General features: G+C 47.9%; 1 protein-coding gene across 5 annotated transcripts in view; it reads right to left on the bottom strand.

The window, feature by feature from the left end:
• Nucleotides 1-25,887, bottom strand: part of FGF13 (fibroblast growth factor 13) — a 247,662-nt gene that overhangs the window by 82,614 nt on the left and 139,161 nt on the right. For 2 of the 5 annotated variants that reach the window (XM_075573244.1, XM_075573247.1), the window contains exon 3: nucleotides 17,636-17,803. The exons of 1 other annotated variant lie outside the window; for it this stretch is intronic. In XM_075573244.1, coding sequence (XP_075429359.1) covers nucleotides 17,636-17,803 — 168 coding nt within the window. Of the gene's footprint in view, nucleotides 1-17,635; nucleotides 17,866-25,887 lie in introns of all 5 variants that reach the window. 2 more of the 5 variants (XM_075573241.1, XM_075573242.1) reach the window with 1 other exon arrangement.

The raw sequence follows: 25,887 nt of genomic DNA on the forward strand, positions 1-25,887 counted from the left end.
CCGTCCTGCTCTGCCTTGCTTATTCTTCTACCGGCTTCTGTTTAACGCTTTGGTCCCGCTGCGTCCGGCGGCGCGCGCAGGTGCGCGTTCCTCACCAGCAGGGGTATCCTTCTGAGCCGATCCCGGTTCCCCCTCGTTGCATGGCTCACAACGCGCTGTGACGCGTCAGCCGCCAGGGGATGCAAGAAAATTGCGATCCCGAGCCGGTGACGCGTCACGTGGTGCGCTGATGAGCCTATCAGCGGCGGGAGCGGGAGCTGTCAGAGAGCTTCCTCCACAAGTTAGGGGGGGGGGGTGTGTGTGTGTGTGTCAGTGTCAGCACGGAGAGAATGAATACGACCGTAGTGATGCGCTGGTAACCAGATGCTGCCGATGCACAGCTGATTCAGACGCCTCCTGCAGCCCGGGAGACCGACCCCCCCCTGCAGCCAATCGGCGGGGGGGAGGGGGATTTACGGGAGCAGCAGAGGGCATGTGGAGGGAGTGGGAGAGTAGCGGGTCCCTCCGCTCAAACCACGCCCCCCGGCCGCCGCTCCCCGCTCCCTACAGACCGCAGGTAGCGGTCAATTGCCTGTCAGCGACCGCCTGTCTGCAGTGTGGGCGCGCTGACTGAAGGAGCGGGGCCTTAGGCCTAACGCCAGGGCCCGCCACCACATACCATATCCCACCTGTCTCTACAGGCTATAGCTACGCCCCTGCTGCAAGTCATTAACTATGTTAGATATTAGATCGGCATTATGTGTTAATGAACCCATTCAGAGTTCTATCAGCGTTACTAAGACTGAGCACACCGCACGCTCTTTGATAACAATTTCACATATCAAATACAGGCGGTCTTCGGTTATCCAATGGAATCCGTTCTGGAAATAGCGATGGATATTGAAACCGTTGTAAAGTGAGTCCCATGTTAACCAGATAATGATGAGGGAGGGGGAGAGCTGGTGATGGGGAGCTGATGATGAGGAGGGGTAGAGCTGGTGAGGAGGAGCTGGTGAGTGTCGCATAACACATACAGGCGTCGGAAAACAGCCCATAGGGTGGCTGTGTAAAGAGTGGAGAGGCGGTGAGGGGGAGCTGATGATGAGGAGGGGGAGAGCTGGGGAGGGGGAGCTGATGATGAGGAGATGGGGGGAGAGCTGGTGAGGGGGATCTGATAATGATGAGGAGGGGGGATAGCTGGTGAGGGGGAGCTGATGAGTAGAGGGAGAGCTGATGAGGAGGGGGGATAGCTGGTGAGGGGGAGCTGATGAGGAGGGGGAGAGCTGGTGATGGGGGAGCTGATGATGAGGAGGGGTAGAGTGAGTGTCGCATAACACATACAGGCGTCGGAAAACAGCCCATAGGGTGGCTGTGTAAAGAGTGGAGAGGCGGTGAGGGGGAGCTGATGATGAGGAGGGGGAGAGCTGGGGAGGGGGAGCTGATGATGAGGAGATGGGGGGAGAGCTGGTGAGGGGGATCTGATAATGATGAGGAGGGGGGATAGCTGGTGAGGGGGAGCTGATGAGTAGGGGAGAGCTGATGAGGAGGGGGGATAGCTGGTGAGGGGAGCTGATGAGGAGGGGGAGAGCTGGTGAGTGGGATCTGGTGATGATGAGGCAGGAGAGCTGGTGAGGGGGAGCTGAGGGGGAGCTGATGAGGACCGGGTGAGTTGTGAGGGGGAGATGCTGAGGAGAGGGGAGAGCTGGTGAGGGGGCGCTGATGATGATGAGGGGGGGAGCTGGTGAGGGGGAGCTGATGAGGAACGGGAGAGTTGTGAGGGGGAGAGCTGATGAGGAGGAGGAGGGGGAGTTGATGATGGTGAGGGGTGGAGATGGTGAAGGGGAGCAGATGATGAGGAGTGGGGAGAGCTGGTGAGGGGGAGCTGATGAGGGGGGAGAGCTGGTGAGGGGGAGCTGATGAGGAGGAGGGCGGATAGCTGGTGAGGGGGAGCTGATGAGGAGGGCGGAAAGCTGGTGAGGGGAGCTGGTGATGATGACAGGAGAGCTGGTGCAGGGGAGATAATGAGGAAGGGGCAGAGCTGGGTAGGGGGAGCTGATAATGATGAGGGGGGAGAGATGGTGAGGCGGAGCTGATGAGGAGGGGGAGAGTTGATGAGGGGGAGCTGCTGAGGAGGGAGGGAGAGCTGGTGAGGGGGAGCTGCTGAGGTGGGGGGAGAGCTGGTGAGTGGGAGCTGATGATAAGAAGAGGGAAAGCTGGTGAGGGGGAGCTGATAATGATAAGAAGAGGGAAAGCTGGTGAGGGGGAGCTGATGAGGAGGGCGGATAGCTGGTGAGGGGGAGCTGATGATGATGAGACAGGAGTGCTGGTGAAGGGGAGATAATGAGGAAAGGGCAGAGCTGGGTAGGGGAGCTGATAATGATGAGGGGGAGAGATAGTGAGGCGGAGCTGATGAGGAGGGGGAGAGTTGGTGAGGGGGAGCTGCTGAGGAGGGAGGGAGAGCTGGTGAGGGGGAGCTGATAATAAGAAGAGGGAAAGCTGGTGAGGGGGAGCTGATGATGATGAGGAGGGGAGAGCTGGGAGGGGAGCTGATGAGGAGGAGGGGCAGAGCTGGTATAGGGAGCTGATAATGATGAGGAGGGGGTGAGCTGGTGAGGGGGAGCTAATGAGGAGGGAGGGAGAGCTGGTGAGGGGGAGCTGCTGAGGAGGGGAGAGTTGGTGAGGGGATCTGCTGAGGAGGGGGGAGAGCTGGTGAGGGGGAGCTGATGAGGAGGGAGGGAGAGCTGGTGAGGGGGAGCTGCTGAGGAGGGGAGAGCTGGTGAGGGGGAGCTGGTGATGATGAGGCAGGAGTGCTGGTGAAGGGGAGATAATGAGGAGGGGGCAGAGCTGGGTAGGGGGAGCTGATAATGATGAGGGGGGAGAGATGGTGAGGGGAGCTGATGAGGAGGGGGAGAGTTGGTGAGGGGGAGCTGCTGAGGAGGGAGGGAGAGCTGGTGAGGGGGAGCTGCTGAGGAGGGGGGGAGCTGGTGAGGGGGAGCTGATAATAAGAAGAGGGAAAGCTGGTGAGGGGGAGCTGATGATGATGAGGAGGGGGAGAGCTGGTGAGGGGGAGCTGATAATAAGAAGAGGGAAAGCTGGTGAGGGGGAGCTGATGATGATGAGGAGGGGGAGAGCTGGTGAGGGGGAGCTGATAATAAGAAGAGGGAAAGCTGGTGAGGGGGAGCTGATGATGATGAGGAGGGGGAGAGCTGGGGAGGGGGAGCTGCTGAGGAGGGGGAGAGCTGGTGAGGGGGAGCTGATAATAAGAAGAGGGAAAGCTGGTGAGGGGGAGCTGATGATGATGAGGAGGGGGAGAGCTGGGGAGGGGGAGCTGATAATAAGAAGAGGGAAAGCTGGTGAGGGGGAGCTGATGATGATGAGGAGGGGGAGAGCTGGTGAGGGGGAGCTGATAATAAGAAGAGGGAAAGCTGGTGAGGGGGAGCTGATGATGATGAGGAGGGGTAGAGCTGGGGAGGGGGAGCTGATTATTAGGAGGGAAAGAGCAGGTGTGGGGGAGCTGATGATGACAAAGGGTAGAGCTAGTGAGGGGGAGCTGATGAGGAGGAGGGGGAAGAGCTGGTGAGGGGGAGCTGATATTGAGGAGGGGGAGAGCTGGTGAGGGGGAGCTGATGATGATTAGGGGGAGAGCTGATGAGGGGAGCTGATGATGAGGAGGGGGAGAGCTGGTGACGAGGAGCTGATGAGGAGGGGGGAGAGCTGGTGAGGGGGAGCTAATGAGGAGTGGAGAGAGCTGGTGAGGAGGGGGAAGAGCTGGTGAGGGGGAGCTGAAGAGGAGGGGGGAACTGATGAGGAGGAGGGAGAGCTGGTGAGGGGGAGCTGATGAGGAGGAGGGGGAGAGCTGGTGACGGGAGCAGATAATGATGAGGAGGGGGGAGAGCTGGTGAGGCGGAGCTGCTGACGAGGGGGGAACTGATGAGGAGGATGGAGAGCTGGTGAGGGGAGAAGATAATGATGAGGAGGGGGAGAGCTGCTGAGAGGAGCTGCTGAGGAGGGGGGAGAGCTGGTGACGAGGAGCTGATGAGGAGGGGGGAGAGCTGGTGAGGGGGAGCTGATGAGGAGCGGAGAGAGCTGGTGAGGAGGGGGAAGAGCTGGTGAGGGGGAGCTGAAGAGGAGGGGGGAACTGATAAGGAGGAGGGAGAGCTGGTGAGGGGGAGCTGATGAGGAGGAGGGGGAGAGCTGGTGACGGGAGCAGATAATGATGAGGAGGGGGGAGAGCTGGTGAGGCGGAGTTGCTGACGAGGGGGGAACTGATGAGGAGGAGGGAGAGCTGGTGAGGGGAAAGAGCTGGTGAGGGGGAGCTGGTGAGGGGGAGCTGATTATGAGGAGTGGGGGGAGATGGCAAGGGGGAGCTGATGATGATGAGGGGGGGAGATGGGGACGGGGAACTGATGAGGAGGAGGGAGAGCTGGTGAGGGGGAGCAGATGATGAGGGGGGGGAGAGCTGGTGACGGGAGAAGATAATGATGAGGAGGGGGAGAGCTGCTGAGGGGAGCTGCTGAGGAGGGGGGAGAGCTGGTGAGGGGGAGCTGATGAGGAGGGAGAGCTGGTGAGGGGGAGCTGCTGAGGAGGGGGAGAGCTGGTGAGGGGGAGCTGATAATGATAAAAAGAGGGAAAGCTGGTGAGGAGGAGCTGATGATGATGAGGCAGGAGTGCTGGTGAAGGGGAGATAATGAGGAGGGGGCAGAGCTGGGTAGGGGGAGCTGATAATGATGAGGAGGGGAGAGATGGTGAGGCGGGGCTGATGAGGAGGGGGGAGAGTTGGTGAGGGGGATCTGCTTAGGAGGGGGGAGAGCTGGTGAGGGGGAGCTGATGAGGAGGGGAGAGCTGGTGAGGGGGAGCTGGTGATGATGAGGCAGGAGAGCTGGTGAAGGGGAGATAATGAGGAAGGGGCAGAGCTGGGTAGGGGGAGCTGATAATAAGAAGAGGGAAAGCTGGTGAGGGGGAGCTGATGATGATGAGGAGGGGGGAGAGCTGGGGAGGGGGAGCTGATGAGGAGGGGGAGAGTTGGTGATTGGGAGCTGCTGAGGAGAGAGGGAGAGCTGGTGAGTGGGAGCTGATGATGATGAGGAGGGGGAGAGCTGGGGAGGGGGAGCTGATAATAAGAAGAGGGAAAGCTGGTGAGGGGGAGCTGATGATGATGAGGAGGGGGAGAGCTGGGGAGGGGGAGCTGATAATAAGAAGAGGGAAAGCTGGTGAGGGGGAGCTGATGATGATGAGGAGGGAGAGAGCTGGTGAGGGGGAGCTGATGATGATGAGGAGGGGGAGAGCTGGTGAAGGGGGGAGCTGATGATTAGGAGGGGGAGAGCTGGGGAGGGGGAGCTGATTATGAGGAGGGGAAGAGCAGGTGTGGGGGAGCTGATGAGGGGGAGCTGATGATGATAACTGGTGAGGAGAATATGAGGGAAAGCTGGTGAGGGGGAGCTGATGATGATGAGGAGGGGGAGAGCTGGGGAGGGGGAGCTGATAATAAGAAGAGGGAAAGCTGGTGAGGGGGAGCTGATGATGATGACAAGGGGTAGAGCTAGTGAGGGGGAGCTGATGAGGAGGAGGGGGAAGAGCTGGTGAGGGGGAGCTGATATTGAGGAGGGGGAGAGCTGGTGAGGGCGAGCTGATGATGATTAGGGGGAGAGCTGATGAGGGGAGCTGATGATGAGGAGGGGGAGAGCTGGTGACGAGGAGCTGATGAGGAGGGTGGAGAGCTGGTGAGGGGAGCTGATGAGGAGTGGAGAGAGCTGGTGAGGAGGGGGGAGAGCTGGTGAGGGGGAGCTGAAGAGGAGGGGGGAACTGATGAGGAGGAGGGAGAGCTGGTGAGGGGGAGCTGATGAGGAGGAGGAGGAGAGCTGGTGACGGGAGCAGATAATGATGAGGAGGGGGAGAGCTGGTGACGGGAGCAGAGCTGGTGAGGCGGAGCTGCTGATGAGGGGGGAACTGATGAGGAGGAGGGAGAGCTGGTGAGGGGGAGCTGGTGAGGGGGAGCTGGTGAGGGGGAGCTGATTATGAGGAGTTGGGGGAGATGGCAAGGGGGAGCTGATGATGATGAGGGGGGGAGATGGGGATGGGGAACTGATGAGGAGGAGGGAGAGCTGGTGAGGGGGAGCAGATGATGAGGGGGGAGAGCTGGTGACGGGAGAAGATAATGATGAGGAGGGGGAGAGCTGCTGAGGGGAGCTGCTGAGGAGGGGGAGAGCTGGTGAGGGGGAAGCTGATGAGGAGGGAGAGCTGGTGAGGGGGAGCTGCTGAGGAGGGGGAGAGCTGGTGAGGGGGAGCTGATAATGATAAGAAGAGGGAAAGCTGGTGAGGGGGAGCTGATGATGATGAGGCAGGAGTGCTGGTGAAGGGGAGATAATGAGGAAGGGGCAGAGCTGGGTAGGGAGAGCTGATAATGATGAGGAGGGGAGAGATGGTGAGGCGGAGCTGATGAGGAGGGGGAGAGTTGGTGAGGGGGAGCTGCTGAGGAGGGAGGGAGAGCTGGTGAGGGGGAGCTGCTGAGGAGGGGGGAGAGCTGGTGAGGGGGAGCTGATAATAAGAAGAGGGAAAGCTGGTGAGGGGGAGCTGATGATGATGAGGAGGGGGAGAGCTGGTGAGGGGGAGCTGATGATTAGGAGGGGGGAGAGCTGGTGAGGGGGAGCTGATTATGAGGAGGGGGAGAGCTGGTGAGGGGGGAGCTGATTATGAGGAGGGGTAGAGCAGGTGTGGGGGAGCTGATGAGGGGGAGCTGATGATGATAACTGGTGAGGGGAAGATGATGAGGACAAGGGATAGAGCTAGTGAGGGGGAGCTGATGATGAGGAGGGGGAAGAGCTGGTGAGGGGGAGCTGATGATGAGGAGGGGGAGAGCTGGTGAGGGGGAGCTGATGATGAGGAGGGGAAGAGCTGGTGAGGGGGAGCTGATGATGAGGAGGGGGAGAGCTGGTGGGGGGGAGCTGATGATGAGGAGGGGGAGAGCTGGTGACGGGGAGCTGATGAGGAGGGGGAGAGCTGGTGAGGGGGAGCTGATGAGGAGGGGGGAACTGATGAGGAGGAGGGAGAGCTGGTGAGGGGGAGCTGATGATGAGGAGGGTGGAGAGCTGGTGAGGGGGAGCTGATGATGAGGAGGGGTGGAGGGCTGGTGAGGGGGAGCTGATGAGGAGGAGGAGGAGAGCTGGTGAGGGGGAGCTGATGAGGAGGGGGGAACTGATGAGGAGGAGGGAGAGCTGGTGAGGGGGAGCTGATGATGAGGAGGGTGGAGGGCTGGTGAGGGGGAGCTGATGAGGAGGAGGAGGAGAGCTGGTGACGGGAGCAGATAATGATGAGGAGGGGGAGAGCTGGTGACGGGAGCAGAGCTGGTGAGGCGGAGCTGCTGATGAGGGGGGAACTGATGAGGAGGAGGGAGAGCTGGTGAGGGGGAGCTGGTGAGGGGGAGCTGGTGAGGGGGAGCTGATTATGAGGAGTTGGGGGAGATGGCAAGGGGGAGCTGATGATGATGAGGGGGGGAGATGGGGATGGGGAACTGATGAGGAGGAGGGAGAGCTGGTGAGGGGGAGCAGATGATGAGGGGGGAGAGCTGGTGACGGGAGAAGATAATGATGAGGAGGGGGAGAGCTGCTGAGGGGAGCTGCTGAGGAGGGGGAGAGCTGGTGAGGGGGAGCTGATGAGGAGGGAGAGCTGGTGAGGGGGAGCTGCTGAGGAGGGGGAGAGCTGGTGAGGGGGAGCTGATAATGATAAGAAGAGGGAAAGCTGGTGAGGGGGAGCTGATGATGATGAGGCAGGAGTGCTGGTGAAGGGGAGATAATGAGGAAGGGGCAGAGCTGGGTAGGGAGAGCTGATAATGATGAGGAGGGGAGAGATGGTGAGGCGGAGCTGATGAGGAGGGGGAGAGTTGGTGAGGAGGAGCTGCTGAGGAGGGAGGGAGAGCTGGTGAGGGGGAGCTGCTGAGGAGGGGGGAGAGCTGGTGAGGGGGAGCTGATAATAAGAAGAGGGAAAGCTGGTGAGGGGGAGCTGATGATGATGAGGAGGGGGAGAGCTGGTGAGGGGGAGCTGATGATTAGGAGGGGGGAGAGCTGGTGAGGGGGAGCTGATTATGAGGAGGGGGAGAGCTGGTGAGGGGGAGCTGATTATGAGGAGGGGTAGAGCAGGTGTGGGGGAGCTGATGAGGGGGAGCTGATGATGATAACTGGTGAGGGGAAGATGATGAGGACAAGGGATAGAGCTAGTGAGGGGGAGCTGATGATGAGGAGGGGGAAGAGCTGGTGAGGGGGAGCTGATGATGAGGAGGGGGAGAGCTGGTGAGGGGGAGCTGATGATGAGGAGGGGAAGAGCTGGTGAGGGGGAGCTGATGATGAGGAGGGGGAGAGCTGGTGGGGGGGAGCTGATGATGAGGAGGGGGAGAGCTGGTGACGGGGAGCTGATAATAAGAAGAGGGAAAGCTGGTGAGGGGGAGCTGATGATGATGAGGAGGGGGAGAGCTGGTGAGGGGGAGCTGATGATTAGGAGGGGGGAGAGCTGGTGAGGGGGAGCTGATTATGAGGAGGGGGAGAGCTGGTGAGGGGGAGCTGATTATGAGGAGGGGTAGAGCATGTGTGGGGAGCTGATGAGGGGGAGCTGATGATGATAACTGGTGAGGGGAAGATGATGAGGACAAGGGATAGAGCTAGTGAGGGGGAGCTGATGATGAGGAGGGGGAAGAGCTGGTGAGGGGGAGCTGATGATGAGGAGGGGGAGAGCTGGTGAGGGGGAGCTGATGATGAGGAGGGGAAGAGCTGGTGAGGGGGAGCTTATGATGAGGAGGGGGAGAGCTGGTGGGGGGGAGCTGATGATGAGGAGGGGGAGAGCTGGTGACGGGGAGCTGATGAGGAGGGGGAGAGCTGGTGAGGGGGAGCTGATGAGGAAGGGGGAACTGATGAGGAGGAGGGAGAGCTGGTGAGGGGGAGCTGATGATGAGGAGGGTGGGGAGCTGGTGAGGGGGAGCTGATGATGAGGAGGGGGAGAGCTGGTGAGGGGGAGCTGATGAGGAGGGGGGAACTGATGAGGAGGAGGGAGAGCTGGTGAGGGGGAGCTGATGATGAGGAGGGTGGAGGGCTGGTGAGGGGGAGCTGATGATGAGGAGGGGGAGAGCTGGTGACGGGAGCAGATAATGATGAGGAGGGGGGAGAGCTGGTGAGGCGGAGCTGATGAGGAGGGGGGAACTGATGAGGAGGAGGGAGAGCTGGTGAGAGGGAAGAGCTGGTGAGGGGGAGCTGATTATGAGGAGTGGGGGGAGATGGCGAGGGTGGGCTGATGATGAGGGGGAGAGCTGGTGATGGGAGCTGATGAGGAGGGGGGAGAGCTGGTGAGGGGGAGCTGATGAGGAGGGGGAACTGATGAGGAGGGAGAGCTGTTGAGGGGGAAGAGCTGGTGAGGGGGAGCTGATGAGGAGGAGTGTGGGGAGATGGCGAGGGGGGGCTGATGATGATGAGGGGGGAGATGATGAGGGTACGCTGATGATTAGTGAGAGGATCGGGGAGAGGATAGGTGAGGGAGAAAAAAAAAATTACAGTCAGTATTAATATTAATGGGGCCCTGAATTTTTTTTTTGCCCTGGGGTCCGCCCATGTCTAGCTACGCCTCTGACTTGCAGTATGCATAACCTGCCTTTTCTTTTTTATATATTTAAAAATGTATTTAATATATTTTGTAGCCCAGGTGGCTAGCTAGGCAGGGAAACACATGCATAGCCAACCCCTGAGGTGTACGAAAGACTTAATAGAATCCCTACTCTAGCATCCCTATCACTAATTAGCTTGACCCTCTCATAGAGGCTTGTGAACTATGACATCTCTATGGGTTGAAAATCAAATGCAATACATTACAAATTAAATACATAGACAATTCTACACAACATTCAATTACGTTTTAACACCTTCAGTACCATGGGGCCCTGCTACAACCTTCCAATGAGCGCCCAGTTGGCCCAAATTGTGTTGAGGGGTTTTAAAGTAAATAAACATTCTAACTTACCCCACGAACCCCCTGGAATTAATCCACAGATCTGACAAGTCTTCTGGGCCACAATTGTGTATTTACTGTGTGTCACCTAATCTAGGTTCTCTAGTATTATCTTGACTAAATATATAGCACCCCACCTGGGGTAGATGATACAAATTGGCGATACTCTTTGACATCATCCTGATATTGCCAGGTCTTAGAGTTTAGTCAATAGGATGTGAATACAGGTAGTCCTCGCTATCCAACGTTTCACTTTACAACGAATGGCATATCCAACACTTTACAATGCAGCCCTATGGGACGTTTTTGGATGCCGGAATGCGTAATCCGACGCCGGAATGCGCTATCCGACGCTCACCGCCACTGATTAACATGGGACTCACTTTACAACGGTTTCACTATCCAACGCTACTTCCAGAACGGATTCCGTTGGATAACCGAGGACTGCCTGTAAGTAATATCTTTATAATGACTCATTTGCATATTGCGAGTCAGATAATTTTGCAGAAATATTCCCACGGTCAAAAGCTTGTTAATCACTGTTTTACCAGTGGCGATATGACTTTATTGAATAGGTCAATAAGAAAAATTGTCAATATCACTCATTTTTTCCAGTATCGATTTTTAGTGAATCTAGCACCGTTAGTAAACATGGCTCATAATGCTTTAAAGGTGCAAACCCACATCACACAAAAGGGAGTCGCCAGAGGAAATCAAACCCCTTCCAAGTCTAACTTTCAAAACGAAATTAAGATTTAAAATATACTTATAGGTGTTAGATTTGGGTAAAAAAAAAAAAAGGTATTCATTACGCAGGTGAGATCCCCTTAAACATGTCAGTGGAATTAGTTCACTTTGGGAATTGTCCCTCTAAATGTTAATTAAAAGAGACTTTTTGTAAACTATTGCTCATTTAAAGACGAAAACTATATAAAGTATGTGTCAGGTTAATATCCATATGTCAGAAAGCATTCTGTAAACTTTTATATTAAAAGTTAAAACATAGTTTGTTATTCTATCTTCGTACAGCTCAACGCCCTTATAACGCTTGGGGTCCAAAGAATCACATCGCGCTATAAGCGGATCGCGTTAGAAATAATGTACAATTGTATGCATTGTACAATAAAGTATTTAAGATACCAATAATCGTGTTGTAAAGTATTCATAAATACAAAAATTGGGAGCCATGCTTGCATCGCGTTATAAGCGGATCCGCGTTGTAACGGATCACGTTATAGCGGGGTTGAGCTGTAGTAACAAATTCCTGATGGACTTTGTAAACAGACAACAATTTCTATATTGACATCGTTGAACAATTCCCCGTTAAAGACCCTGTTGATATGTATAATAAACAGATTTGATCATGTTGTATGAATTCTGCTAGTATAACAAAATCCCAGTGATGAAATAGTCAGGCAACTTTGCAATCGATTTGCACATTACTATTAAAACGTATAATTTGTCAAGCTCCCTGCTCCAGTGGTGTTCTGAAAGAATTGAATATACTACACTGCACTGTGCTGTTCACCTAAGTAATAACACAATGTTGGAAACAGATTAGATTCAATTACATTTCCCTGGACTAAATGATTATTTTAGTAGAGAAGGCATGAGTAAGCATTATCCAGAAAATGCTATTGCAGGAATAGACATAAAATCATGAAACGTGCATTTTCTCTGATAATAAATGCAGATTACTAATCTAACCTAAAAAAAAAAAAAAAAAAAGAGAACAATGATCTCTTTGCTACAGCCTTTGGGGATGTATAATGTAGCTTTCGGTGAAGTTAATAGTGGGATTAATGGCAACAGATATGAAACACACGTTTAATGGCAAATTAGATTTAGGTGTTTGGTGGTTTAACATCATCTGTGCTACCTGAGAGGAGGGCCGCCGACAGGGGGGGGACAGCCAGGACAAGTGTCCCAGGCCCAGGGTGTGTGGGCCTGCCTGAGAGGAGGGATTGTATACCACTTAGATTGGTAACTCCTCGGGGCAGGATCTCCCTTTGGTTTATGTTCTCATTTACTTCCTGACCTTATCCCCATTGTTTGTACTTGTGTTGTAATTGTGGCAAGCCGCTGCGTACACTGTGTGCGCTATATAAATAACTATACGTGCCGACAGCACAGCAGTAATGATTCAAATCTTTATATTTAGTACATTTTCAACGATCCGTAGTGTCTCAAATGCATGTGCAATATACTAACTTAACTTGTAGTGTTTTTCCTTAATGGGTTAATGATGTGAACATCAAAACTGTGGCCAGTAGGTATATTTAAAAAATGTACAGCGTATCAGTTAATTATCTTTATTCTTATTTTCGTATGTAAACACAACAGGAAATCTTCCAATGGCATTTCCAATACGTGCCGACCGTTGTTCCATTTTTATTAATATCTTACAGTAACATTTCCAAGTGGAAAGACAAGAACACTGATAATACTTTTTTATTATGAGTCAAGTAATTAAACATTTATATTAATAAAAATAAATAAAAAATAAACTTGGGTACATCTCTGCCATAGCCACAGTATAATGAATGTATTGCCTACAGCAGGGGTGCTCAACACCAGTCCTCAAGCCCCCTCCAACAGGTCGGGTGGTTTAAAGGACATCCCAGCTTCTGCACAGGTGACGCAATTTGAGGCTCAGTCCTCTGATTGAGCCACTTGTGCTGAAGCAGGGACTGATTGAGCCTCCTCTGCTGAAGCAGGGATATCCTTAAAACCTGACCTGTTGTTGTGTCTTGAATACTAGAGTTGAGCACCCCATCTCTACTGGACCTACCCTTAAGCTTTCGCTGAGACCTAAGAGCGTGTATGAATAGCCATTCAGTAGAATGAACGTTTGTAGCAGTGCGTCCATGAGCTGTGCTTCTTTGAGTTCAGTTTTTATGACACAGCAGTATATCAAACGGCAATATAACATTGCAGAGGCTTCTTTTGTTTCCAAACGGCACGGATGTGACGATAATACTGGTTTATAGCAGAAGCCGAGTGTTGTGACAGTAATTGAATTATTGTATTTAGCTGTTCTAAGGTACACCGAGTTGTGCTGGCTGGAGGTTAATAGAGGCTACTGCCCAATAAAAGCCACTTACAGTCTGATGATATACCAATATATTCCAGCCTCCTAACCATCAACAACCAAGTAATATCACTAAGGGGGATATTACTCCGACAAACCCCACTGACATTGCAAATGCATTCAATGATTACTTTGTGGGGTGTGCCACTAACTTATTAGCGAAACGCAGCACAAACCCCAAACATGAATCTCATCCTGGGTGTACCCCTACAGTCCCACCCCCTCCCAACACTGCCCACAATTTTCAATTTAGCCCAGTATCTGAAGAGGAGATTACACAAGCGCTCCTCAAACTAAAACTAAGCAGCCAATGTGGATCCGACTTACTACAATCTAGGTTCCTACGACTTGGTGCCCCAGCCATTGCCAAACCAATTGCGTCCATAGTCAACTCTATCCTGTCTGCAGGCCATATCCCTAAGACCTGGAAAACTGCCAGAGTTGTCCCAATCTTCAAAAGTGGGGACAAAAACACTGTCTCAAACTACAGGCCAATCTCACTTCTCCCAATTCTATCCAAAGTTATGGAAAAATGTGTCCACTCCCAATTAAGCGATTTCTACACCAAGACAAATTTCCCTAGCCAATTCTAGTCTGGGTTTCGTCCCAAACACTCCACCGTAACTACCCTGCTAAAAGTTTGCAATGAAATCCAGTGTGGAATGGAACGGGGACAACTCACTGGTGCAGTATTCCTAGATTTTGCAAAGGCTTTTGACACAGTTGATCATGTTATTCTGCTTAACAAACTCCAGAGCTCTGGAATAGGGAAACATGCTTTAAACTGGTTTCAGTCCTACCTATCAGGAAGATCCCAACATGTGTCCATCTCAGGCTCTAACTCCAACCCCCTGGATATCACCTGTGGTGTCCCGCAAGGCTCTGTTCTGGGGCCCCTACTCTTCTCAGTGTTCATTAATGATCTTCCCACAGCTTGTAAGGAAGCCTCAATACACATGTATGCAGATGACACAATCCTATATGCACACAGCCATAGCCTCTCTGACCTTCAACACATACTTCAGTCTGACTTTTTGAGACTCGAAAACTGGATTTCCCAAAACAAACTGTTTTTAAACACTGACAAGACTGTAACAATGGTATTTGGGACCAAGACTAAATTTGTAAAGCTTCCAGTAACTGAGCTCCTGATTAGAACCAACGCTAACACCACCCTAACACCTGTCACTAGTTTTAAATACCTGGGCTTATGGTTTGACTCCCACTTAACATTCGGGATGCACATTGATACCCTGACAACCAAGACCTATGCCAAACTAGGGGTACAGTACTTTACAGGAACAAATCCTCCCTAAGTCTCCTGGTCAGAAAGCGTATTGCACAGCAGATGCTAATGCCAATTATTGACTATGGAGACATAGTATATGGCTCGGCTCCTCAAACCCACCTTAGTAAACTTGACACCCTCTACAATTCGATTTGTCGTTTTGTTCTCCAATGCAACTACAACACACATCACTGCGAAATGCTCAAAGAACTAGATTGGTCATCACTAGAGTCTAGGCGCAAATTTCACCTTTCCTGTCTCACCCTCAAATACTTTCTGGGCAAGCTACCCAGCTACCTGAACAAGCTCCTCACCCTTACCACATGCAGCACCTATCACCTGAGATCAGACTCCAAAAGACTATTCATGGTCCCAAGGCTCAACTAAGTACCCGGACGTTCCTCCTTCTCCTTCCGTGCACCCCAAAACTGGAACAACCTACCAGAGACTCTCATATCCACCACCAGCTTAAGTTCTTTCAAATCTAAGGCTGTCTCACACTTTAATCTGGTCTGTAACTGTTTCATACGCCCATAATATATATTTTCTTTAACTGTGCACGCAATGTCTTGTATATAATGTATACCCTGTTCATTTATGTAACTGTACTTGTAACCATGTATTATTTGTTTTACTCTGTGCCCAGGACATACTTGAAAACGAGAGGTAACTCTCAATGTATTACTTCCTGGTAAAACATTTTATAAATAAATAAATAAATAAATAAATAATAACACTACCGAGTTCAACATGTTGATTAAAGATGTGCAAAACAGTTAAAAAAAATAAATAAAACATTACACCCAAAATTAGATTCCCTGCAAAACTTTTTGCCAAGTCTGAAGGTGCTAACAAATAATGTTGTCAATGTAGTAATCTTTCAATGAAATTCTGTATTGTCAGTCAGCAAAACATGATGTGTTTGCCTGCCCCATATTGTCTTAGCATTAAAGGGGCAATTCATGCTTTTTTTTTTTGTATTACTGTTTGTAAACATAGGTTTGAAGCAGGGGGTCTATGAAGCTGAACCCCATTCATTTGAGCTCTGGGGCCTTCCTACTTCCCGAGATACAGACCTCCCAAAGGGGGTGCCCGGTATCTCAGCAAGGTTTAAAGCTCCCGCATCACGCGGGCCAATAGGAAGACTAACCTGATGACGTCACGGCTTCCTATTGGCCCGCGGGGCGCGGGAGCTTTGAAACTCCGCCATGACGTGAACCCTGCTAGCCGAGCAGAGTGGCTACCGGCGCCCCCGAGGGCGGTAAGTATCTCGCGAAGAAGCCCGGAGCTGAATTAATGCGGTTCATCTCTGGGGACACCCTGCTTCAATCCTATGTTAAACAAAAACAAAAAAAAAATCAGAATAAACGATCGCCGGATTGGATTGCCTCTTTCAGTGAATCCCGCAATTGTAAACATTTTAGCAAGCAGATCTAGACATTTTAGAGCATTTAGCAAATTAGCATATACCCGAAATTCCAATGCACCCCGATTTAATGCTTGGCCAGTGGTCTGCGAACCCTGACTGAGCCGCTGCTCGTTTTGCGACTTTAAAAAACAAAAAGGGCGTATTGTGTATGCTTCGTGACCTCATGCGAAGGACGCGCATCTCTAATCAAGATAATGGCACAAGTATTTAATGAACTTAATGTCCGTACTTCTAGAATTTGGCAACGATTCATTAGGACAGAGGTGGCCGTGGCCAAATCCAGTCCTCAAAGGCCACCAACAGGTCAGGTTTTAAGGCTATTTAAGGCTGACGCAGGGATAGCCTTAAAACTTGACCTGCTGGTGGTCCACGAGGACTGGATTTGGCCACCCTTACATTAGCACTTACATAATCGGGAGTGCAACAGCATAAGTGTTACAGATTGTACTATAACAAGTCTTTATGTCCTACAACACTTCCATGTTACTGTATGGGATTTCCAGCATTGAGTAGCTGTAGTAGAAGGCTTTTTAAATAATATCTATGCGAATGTGACTAATAAACGCCTTTACATCTAACAAATGACTTCGAAGCTTTTAACTTACACTATCAATATAAGTAGTTTTTCATTTTTATGTACAGTGGAAGTGGTTTCGCTTTCACTTAAAGTCAAATATTGATTTTCACATTGATACTTATCAATTAATACACTGTAGTTTTAGACAAGATAGTTGCGACATGGCGCCTGATAATTGTAAGGCTTCATTGATCAATTTAGGATCCAGTATAAATCCATGGGACAGCACCGATTAACATCATGAGTTATTTCCCTGCAGGATAATTGCACAAATGTAACAAGATGCTAATTGGAATTTCACAATTCAATGACAATATAATGAACAGAAAATATAACTATTATCCCCCCCCCCCCCAAATCTAGCTTTTGTGACTAAACTAGAAGTATAATAGAAAACCTTTTTGTAACATCCATACATGGCTAAATGTTATTAATGAAAAAACAATATTATACATGGCTGTATGTTAGTAATGAGTACATTATTTGATATAACAATAAATGATTCCAAACCTTTATTGTGCCTGCAAAGAAAAACAATCTAGTGTAAGAGTCACAATCCATATGCATGCGTTTCATTCATTTCCAATGTAGCCAAGCGTGCATTGCATACGCATTCCTATTTTACTTCTCCGACGCTTTTAAATATATATATATTTTTTATATAGCAAGTGCAAAAGCCTTATGGGGTGGAAAGGATCATTTGTTTGTAAGTGCCATTCCTCCAAAAAAAAAAAAAGTGCATTATTCAAAATATTGGTAGAATAAACAGACGGATAAATGCTGTATGTAAAGTAGCAAGCACCTTTAGCAGCCAAAGAGGGCGGTGTGATGATGCGAACCGCAGAAATACAAATGTTCCATTTGGAAAAAGCCAAGTCATTTTGCCTTTTTATTAAATATGTATATATGATGCTCATCCATGCTTAATATAAGTGTCCCTTTTGTAGACCTTATACGACAAGGGTGGCAAACTCCAGTCCTCAAGGACCACCAACTGGTCAGGTTTTCAGTATATCCCTGCTTCAGCACAGGCCTGTGCTGAAGCAGGGATATCCTGAAAACCTGACCTGTTGGTGGCCCACGAGGACTGGAGTTGGCCACCCGTGGTATAGGACATTAACAGGCAAGCAGTGGGAGGTGATATGAAGCGAGTAACGCTCTCCGTGTCGACGTGGACATCGGCTGAGAACACACAGCACAAAATAGGGACACGGACAGCCAAAAAAATATATATATCTATAGAAAGGAATAGAAAAAAACGAACAAAACATGGATCCACGATGCACAAACCTTCGGGCTCTGTGTTTTCTTTGTGGTGAACTTGCTTCAGAGGGCAGCAGAAGATTTCGTGACACTTAGCACGAAAGGGGGACCCTTTTTTCTTTAGTTCCGCAGACTGGATGGAGTCTTGCCGTAACATAATGTATTCCTGTGTGTCAGGGGGGGCGTCATCCAGAACTGTGGTCACCACATAACAAAATGAACTGAAGTTAGAGCCGAATACGAGCATCTAATCATCTCTTTGAAGAAGGAAAAAAAAAAAAAAAACGGTTATGCATTGCTGCTAGAATGAAAGTACCACGTGTGAGCACATTCACATGTCCCAGACAGGTCTGCAACCCGGCTTCCCCCCCCCCCCCCCACACCCCCCACTATCTCCTAGCATACAGTGCTGCTGCTGCAGCAAGGGATTCTGGGAAATGACATGCAAATGAGCACACAGTGATACCTTTTGCTGAAAATCCATTTAAACATGGAGCTCTGTAAGCTGATTCCCGCTGCATTACACAGCTTTTCGGCATAGCCTGGGTTAAAGAAGTGCAAAGCCTGTAACCCTACTCACAGACAGCTATTTCAACATTTTGGGTCTCAACAGTGTGAGTTTGGTTATACTGACTTTGAACGAACAAAGCTATAGCATAGGTTGGGTATGTGATCTTTTTAGTATATTACGGCTAAAAAACAAGTTTGTTTTTCAAACACTTAGTGCGGCATAGTATTAACATAACATTTCCACGGGTCTGTAATTCACTTTATTGTATTTTATGGCCATATAAGCAACACTGATTTTATAACGGCATTAGTTATCTATCAGCGTGGAGCACAATATTAATCCTTTCTAGAAAACATTTGTGATACAAATAATTTGGTGGCCGCTTTGCACGCTATTAAAACGGAAAGACGTAAAAAAATTTAAAAAAAATTACAAATAACAATGAAAAGAAAAAAATGTTCAACCAGCATCAACAACATTTAGCAGGTAAATTTAGTGGACGCATTGAAAATACCCACGTTTTTGGGGAAAACTAACATAGGATTGTGATATTTCTTATTCTGAAAATGACATCATTGTTGCAAATGAAATGTTTTATTTTGTAGGTAGGCTGTTTAAAGCTGCAGTTCATGCAATATCCTGCATGTGTGGGTTTTTTTTAATAAATCAGTTCGGTAGTGAGAAAAAATACCTTTAGCATTTTCTGTTTTAAAAAACAACAACTTTGAAAGACCAATTTTCTTGTATTCTATTTTAACAAGCATGCTTGTTCCTATAGCAACGATTTACATTCCCCATATTTAAAGATGTCACCAAACTTTGCCGATCAATAGACGGAGAACGAATTGACCGCCAGCTATGCAGTTCTTTAGGTAATTAGAGATTGCCCACATGAAACTATTGAAGTAAAAAAAAAATAATTTAAAAAAAAAAGACTGAACTGCAGCTTTAAATGATGAGTGGGATCGTGCCAGGACATGGCGAAGACATTATGAACTTAGGACAGGTCTACGCTTTCCAATTCCGTGGGCACATGCATACATGTACCGTCACCCTCTCCAGGAACACCACTGCTTGTTCCTCATCCACAATCCACAATGTTGGTTTTGGTCAAGCCAGACTTTCCCTACTGAAGGCCACAGTCACCTATTTAAAACAGCCCCGAGCCTGCAACGTTTTAGATATTAGTCCTGGGACGTGAGAGATAAAAGAAGAAAAAATAAAAAGAGGAGACTTCATAAAGAGATAAAGGTCTGTATATACTACTCCCTCAGGCGTCAGAAGTGACAACTCGTTGATGTGAAGGTGTCTCAAAAAGGGAAATCCGCAGTCTCAGATTTGGTATTTTATCTTAGAAAGAGCGATTCGGAAAACCGTGGACGGATTGTTAAAAATCTGTACACGGATCAATCCGCAGGGGGGGGGGGGTGATATCTCTCCACGGATGAATCCACGTGCGGATTTTTAACAAACCATTTACGGATTGTGAAATCCGCAGATCTGATTTGTGAGAAGCCGTCTGGATTGTGTCCAATGGCGGATTTGGATTGCTAGGTATTTAACTGTATAATTTGTCATGGTGCATGTCGCACTGAGGCTTTTTGGCCTTTTCTATTCATGAGGTCACCATCATCTCAGCAGTAGTAGGAATGACAAAGCCCTGTCATTTCTACGACGGTTTGGCTTTTCATCTTCACTGATCCACACCTCGGAATAACAGCACATAGAGGACGCATCAGGGGCATCTGGTATCAAGTAAGTTGCTTGTGTATGTATGTTTTCAATCTATTATCTACAGAGGGTGTGATATTATGATATATGTTTGGGATACCTGTGCTAGGACTCTATTAGTGTTGGGGTTCCTCACAATGCATCTGATCTCAGACGCGCTATTAGAGAGGGTTGGGGTTCCTTACAATGCATCTGATCTCAGACGCGCTATTAGAGAGGGTTGGGGTTCCTCACACTGCATCTGATCTCAGACGCGCTATTAGAGAGGGTTGGGGTTCGTCAAACTGCATCTGATCTCAGATGCACTATTAGAGAGGGTTGGGATTCCTTATAATGCATCTGATCTCAGACGCGCTATTAGAGAGGGTTGGGGTTCCTTACAATGCATCTGATCTCAGATGCGCTATTAGAGAGGGTTGGGGTTCCTTACAATGCATCTGATCTCAGACGCGCTATTAGAGAGGGTTGGGTTCCTTACAATGCATCTGATCTCAGACGCGCTATTAGAGAGGGTTGGGTTCCTTACAATGCATCTGATCTCAGACGCGCTATTAGAGAGGGTTGGGGTTCCTTACAATGCATCTGATCTCAGACACGCTATTAGAGAGGGTTGGGTTCCTTACAATGCATCTGATCTCAGATGCGCTATTAGAGAGGGTTGGGGTTCCTTACAATGCATCTGATCTCAGACGCGCTATTAGAGAGGGTTGGGGTTCGTCAAACTGCATCTGATCTCAGATGCACTATTAGAGAGGGTTGGGATTCCTTATAATGCATCTGATCTCAGACGCGCTATTAGAGAGGGTTGGGGTTCCTTACAATGCATCTGATCTCAGATGCGCTATTAGAGAGGGTTAGGGTTACTTACAATGCATCTGATCTCAGGCGTGCTATTAGAGAGGGTTGGGGTTACTTACAATGCATCTGATCTCAGGCGCGCTATTCGAGAAGGATGCAATTCCACAGAATTTCACAATATAATTATAGGGTTCCTTAACCAATATAAGGTTGGAAAGTGAAACCACTGCCCTAGATAAATAAATGTTGCACAGCTTTCCGAGCTATGTTGCTTTTCTAGTTGCCAAGGGTAGAGGGCGCCAACACATAATTTTTGCTTAAATGTCATGGCATGAAAAATACCCTAGAAAGAGTTCCTGGTAATTAATGCTATATATTTTGCAATGTTCAGCACAACCAGCTCCAAATACACAAATCGGTGCTATTCTTCATTTATGTATAATAGAAAATGGGGGGGGGAGGGATTAAATATTCTGAAAATGTATCTACTGAGGTTTAAGTGGCCGGAAAACACAGATTTACAGGCTTATGAAACCCCCTTTTTTATTGGCAGCGGTCTTACTGGCCTGACCAAGATTTGTGTGTGTTTTCCAAATACACAAACCTGTGCTGCAGAAATTCTGGTCATCAGGACTCTACTTTTCCGGAACCTGGCACTTCAGGAAAATGTACGCTGGTCTGTAACATAATCTCCAATAAACAATACTGAGAATATACTGGAGGTACTCAGAATTAGGAGAGGATGTCTCATTTCGCACATAATCTATTTGCCCTTTACACATATCCATTAATATTACTTAATGAGAGCTAAATGAAGACAAAAATGTGCATGCCAAATTCATAAGTGGGTGCCCTTCCAATATGTATTTTTCCAAAGCAATGCAATGTTTTTCACCGTACAAATAATAATACGGTAGTCAAATAAAAATACTACATGCTGGAAAAAAAAATAATAATATTTTTTGGTTTTATTTAAAAAATAATAATCATCATTTATTAAAACGTGAAGAAAATCTGTTGGATTTTTGCATATAATTTCATCCATGCCATTGGATCAAAGCAGAATGTATATTTATAGCACATATCATTATATCTTCCTCTTTAGGAAACTAGAAAATCAAACCTTTTCTAACAATCCGGTAGTTACTGGGTTTAGTACAATGGTTAATGCACTAGGTTTACAATGAGTTAATATACATTATGTACATTATATTATATCACCCATAGACAATTTAAAGTATTTAAATATATTATGCTGACTGTAAAGAGTAAACTGCATATGCATGCATTTGAACAGATCCAACATTATTCGATATCATTTTGTTTGGCTCAATATAATTATTTAATAAACTCTATGAAGAGGAGTAGTGTGATCAAGCTGCAATCAGAGAAACTGATCACTAAGCATGTGATAACCCAGGGGTGCTCAAATCCCGTCCTCACGACACCCCAATAGGTCAGGTTTGAAGGATGTCCCAGCTTCAGCACAGGTGGCTCAATCAGTGACACAGTCACTGATTGAGCCACCTGTGCTGAAGCTGGGATATCCTGAAAACCTGACCTGTTGGGGGGTCTTGAGGACTGGAGTTGAGCACCCCTGTATGTAACCTGTAATACCCAGCACAAGTTCCTTTGCCAATGCAAACTCAGCTCTAAAATCCACCACTGGTTTAATAATTACATTCCATATTCCTTATGCTCTTTGCCACTTTTAGACCATGTGACTGCGTAATGCTAAAGACCCCAACAGTAGGATAAATGAATGAATGAATAACCAGATACTTGTAGGGGGGACCCCTAAACATAAACTTGATAGAAGACAGGTACTGGGTTGCAGTCCCGGATGGTAAGCTCACTAATAAGTGACGCTGTTGTAAACAATAACACAGGAAGATTGAGAATAATAACACCCTATAACGTACCAATTGTCTAAATAAAGTCCCGAACAGGAAAACATGTAGCAAGCGATTGACTCACTCTGAGTGCTGCACAGTCCATGCTATCCAAAGGTGAGGGGTCCCCAGGTGTGCTTCCGTCCAAGGGGTAGGCTAGTAGAGAAGGAGAAAAACTGGAAGAGCACTACTGTAGGTATCAAAAAAGTAGAAAGGAAGGTGCGTATCCCATAAAAAGATTATTTATTGGTCATGGAAAAACAGGGCAATGGAGAGCCCTACCAACGCTTCACGCTTCACAGAGCGCTTTCTCAAGGTATGGATACGCACCCTCCTTTCTACTTTTTTGATACCTACTGTAGTGCTCTTCCAGTTTTTCTCCTTCTCTTTGCCACTTTTAGTAAGACTTACAGAACCGTAGAGGCGCATAAAATAAACGAACTGATAAATCAGCAGTAATCATCCCTGTGAAAATTAAGTATTGATTTTGCTTACTTAAGACAAGCTAAAAATATGAGATCTCCGTTAAGTTGCACATACTGTACTTCCTGAAATGTACCCGGGGTCTCCTATGTCTGCATGCCTTTTCAAATGTTCTTTTGGTTTCTGATGTTGTTTTGTTATTGCTGTTTGTGGCTCTTCAGGTCATGCATATTGCCTCTTGCCCTCTTACTTCTGACTCTCGCGTTTTAAGTTCTACATTCAATTGCACTATATAACCCTTCCTGTCATTCTACACTTTCATAACACATTTTAAGTGAATTTACTGCTATGTTATTGCTTGATACCTAGTGTACATGATTGAAGATCATAGATACATTGTATTTTTAGATCAGATCAATTGTTTTGATCCATGGTGGCCAAATTAAACACAATATTGCAGAGAGTAAACACAGTATTCTAATCTTTTGAATCCACATCGTTTCACATCAACAGTGTCTTTCTAAGAAAATGTATTATATTTGCCCAATTAAATAAGATTATGTCATTATTTTGCATCACTGATTCACAGTATGTCAGTAGAAGCTGGGGTTAGCAACTAATTGAATGTCTACATCTCTACCTTAAACCCTGCAATAAGGTATAAGCATTTTTCTGCGTGGCAAAGGCATAAAGAGATACTGCAATGCAGCATGTTGGAGAGATGGGGTTTATTATTTTCGTGGGTCAGTCGTAAACTGGATGGCAAAGCATGTAATGCATTTGATTACTTGTTAATGTACTTATCTGCCCTGTAGTGCCAATATTTACATATTTCAGATTTGCATATTTCAGAGCAATACAATATGGAATTTCAAGCAGCGTATTATGAAATTAAAGATATAGAAAACCTACCAAAGTTGAACAAAGCCTACAATTGCTTAAAACTGCCAGACACACTTATTGGATATTACATGTTTAAGCTGTTTGGGCAGACATTGCTTTTCCTGATGTGCTTCTATAACTCCCTGTATTCCAACATCGGTTCTGTGAAGCAAATCATACACGGTCGCAGGGGCAGAACTAGGCACAGGTTTAAAAAAAAAGTCCCCCTTTCCCGCCGGGGTCTTATCTGTGGCGCGGGTGCCATGGCAGGGACGGAGACAGCCCACCCAGGCAGTGATTGCGGAAGTTGGGGCCCAACTTTTGTTGAGGCCTAACGTCCATGTTAGGACCACCTAGGTGGGTTCTCTCTGCCGCCGGGTGCGACCCCACACCACAATTAGGGCTCAGCGAGGGGGTGTGGAGAGATGGGGGCCTTTAGAAATGACGGAACGCTGTTCAGCCTGCTAAAATAAGTGCTAGAACAGTGGTCTAGCCCGTGGAGGATTGGCCTTTAACGGTGGTGAGTCCGAGTCACCTGCACATATGCTAGTTCCATCACTGTGAGGTTGGTACCATATGAATGCACACATATAAAAATATACATTCATATCAACTACCACATTGGGGGGAACCACCCTAAAATATTTCACCAAGCATTGTTTTATCATACAGCAGTTGACGCCGCTTGTAGGTTGTAGAATGTTGGCACTTTCCAAATAGTCCAATTCAAACATATACTGGAGTTAAAAAGCTGGGCATCCAGTTATCTCAAACACTAAACGGTCATTTGTGTACCTGCATTCATTTCAGTGTTTCATATTCCAATCATAATGTGGTGAATCCGGGGGGGGGGGGGGGGGGGGAGGAGTTGCTCTGTATATTGTCACGTTTTGTCCCCAAGGGTAATCACGGGGAGCATGGAAGTGGGCCGGAGAAATGATGTAATGGGCGTGGGAAGAAATCAATGTTCTTTTCTGACTTTTAACCCCTGTGCCATTTTCATTACTCATTTTAATTTCCTTCACTTCCGTGATCCACCAGGACGTGAGAAGTAGTGATTATGTGTTGCACATAGGGGGGGGGGGGGATGCTGCTCTTCCCTTGGCTTTTACCACTGAATGATCTTGGGAAGATGTGTAGTCATTTGTAAGGCGATGAGAAATCAGGAAGGGGAAGCAGTGGTGCGTAACAGTATATTTTCTGTCCTTCCATTCCGTGACCCAAAATGTTATGTTATTCTTGGATTCTGAAATCTACTTGTTATGTGCCTTGGGAAGTCATTCAACAATTTTTTTTTTTTTTAAAGTAATATACATACAGCAAATATCAACATGGAAAGATGTGAGAGACAACGGTACATCACAGGGGTAGCCAACTCCTGTCCTTAAGAGCTACCAACAGGTCAGGTTTTTAAGATATCCCCGCTTCAGCACAGGTGGTGCAATCACTGGCTCAAAGACTATGCTGAAACAGGGATATCCTGAAAACCTGACCACTTGTCCATTACGACTCAAATTGAAGGAAATGCCTTATATTATATAACTATAAAAATATAGTTTCCGTCGGACAAGTCTATCAACAGGGTAAACTCCTACAACGAGGCTAAATCCAGAACAGTGTTACACAAGAATTATGATTTCCTTTGTTGGTGAGCAAAAACACCACTTGTGAGCACTTTCACATGTCTCAGACAGGTCTCTAACCCTGCTTTTCACCATTATCTCCTGTGTCCACTGCCGCCAGGGATTCTGGGTAATGACATCCAAATGAACACACAGTGTCAGCTTTTGCTTCTTGTCCATTTTAACATGGATGCCTGGACACTTGTTGAGTGTAAAAGACTGAGTGTGTTTCAAGAGCTGAATTGCATATAAGAAACTGTTTTTAAATGTGCATAGCTAGGCAGAGAAGTGTATACAGAGCCTGATTTTCCATTACACCGACGCCCCTAACGTTTGTCTTAGGTTACTTTGGCCTAAGAAGAGCAATATCAAATAACTCCACATTACACAACAGACTTTATGGTTTTTCTCTACTTCCAA

The sequence above is a fragment of the Ascaphus truei genome, chromosome 16, assembly GCF_040206685.1.
Source record: "Ascaphus truei isolate aAscTru1 chromosome 16, aAscTru1.hap1, whole genome shotgun sequence".
NCBI classification, from domain to species: domain Eukaryota; kingdom Metazoa; phylum Chordata; class Amphibia; order Anura; family Ascaphidae; genus Ascaphus; species Ascaphus truei.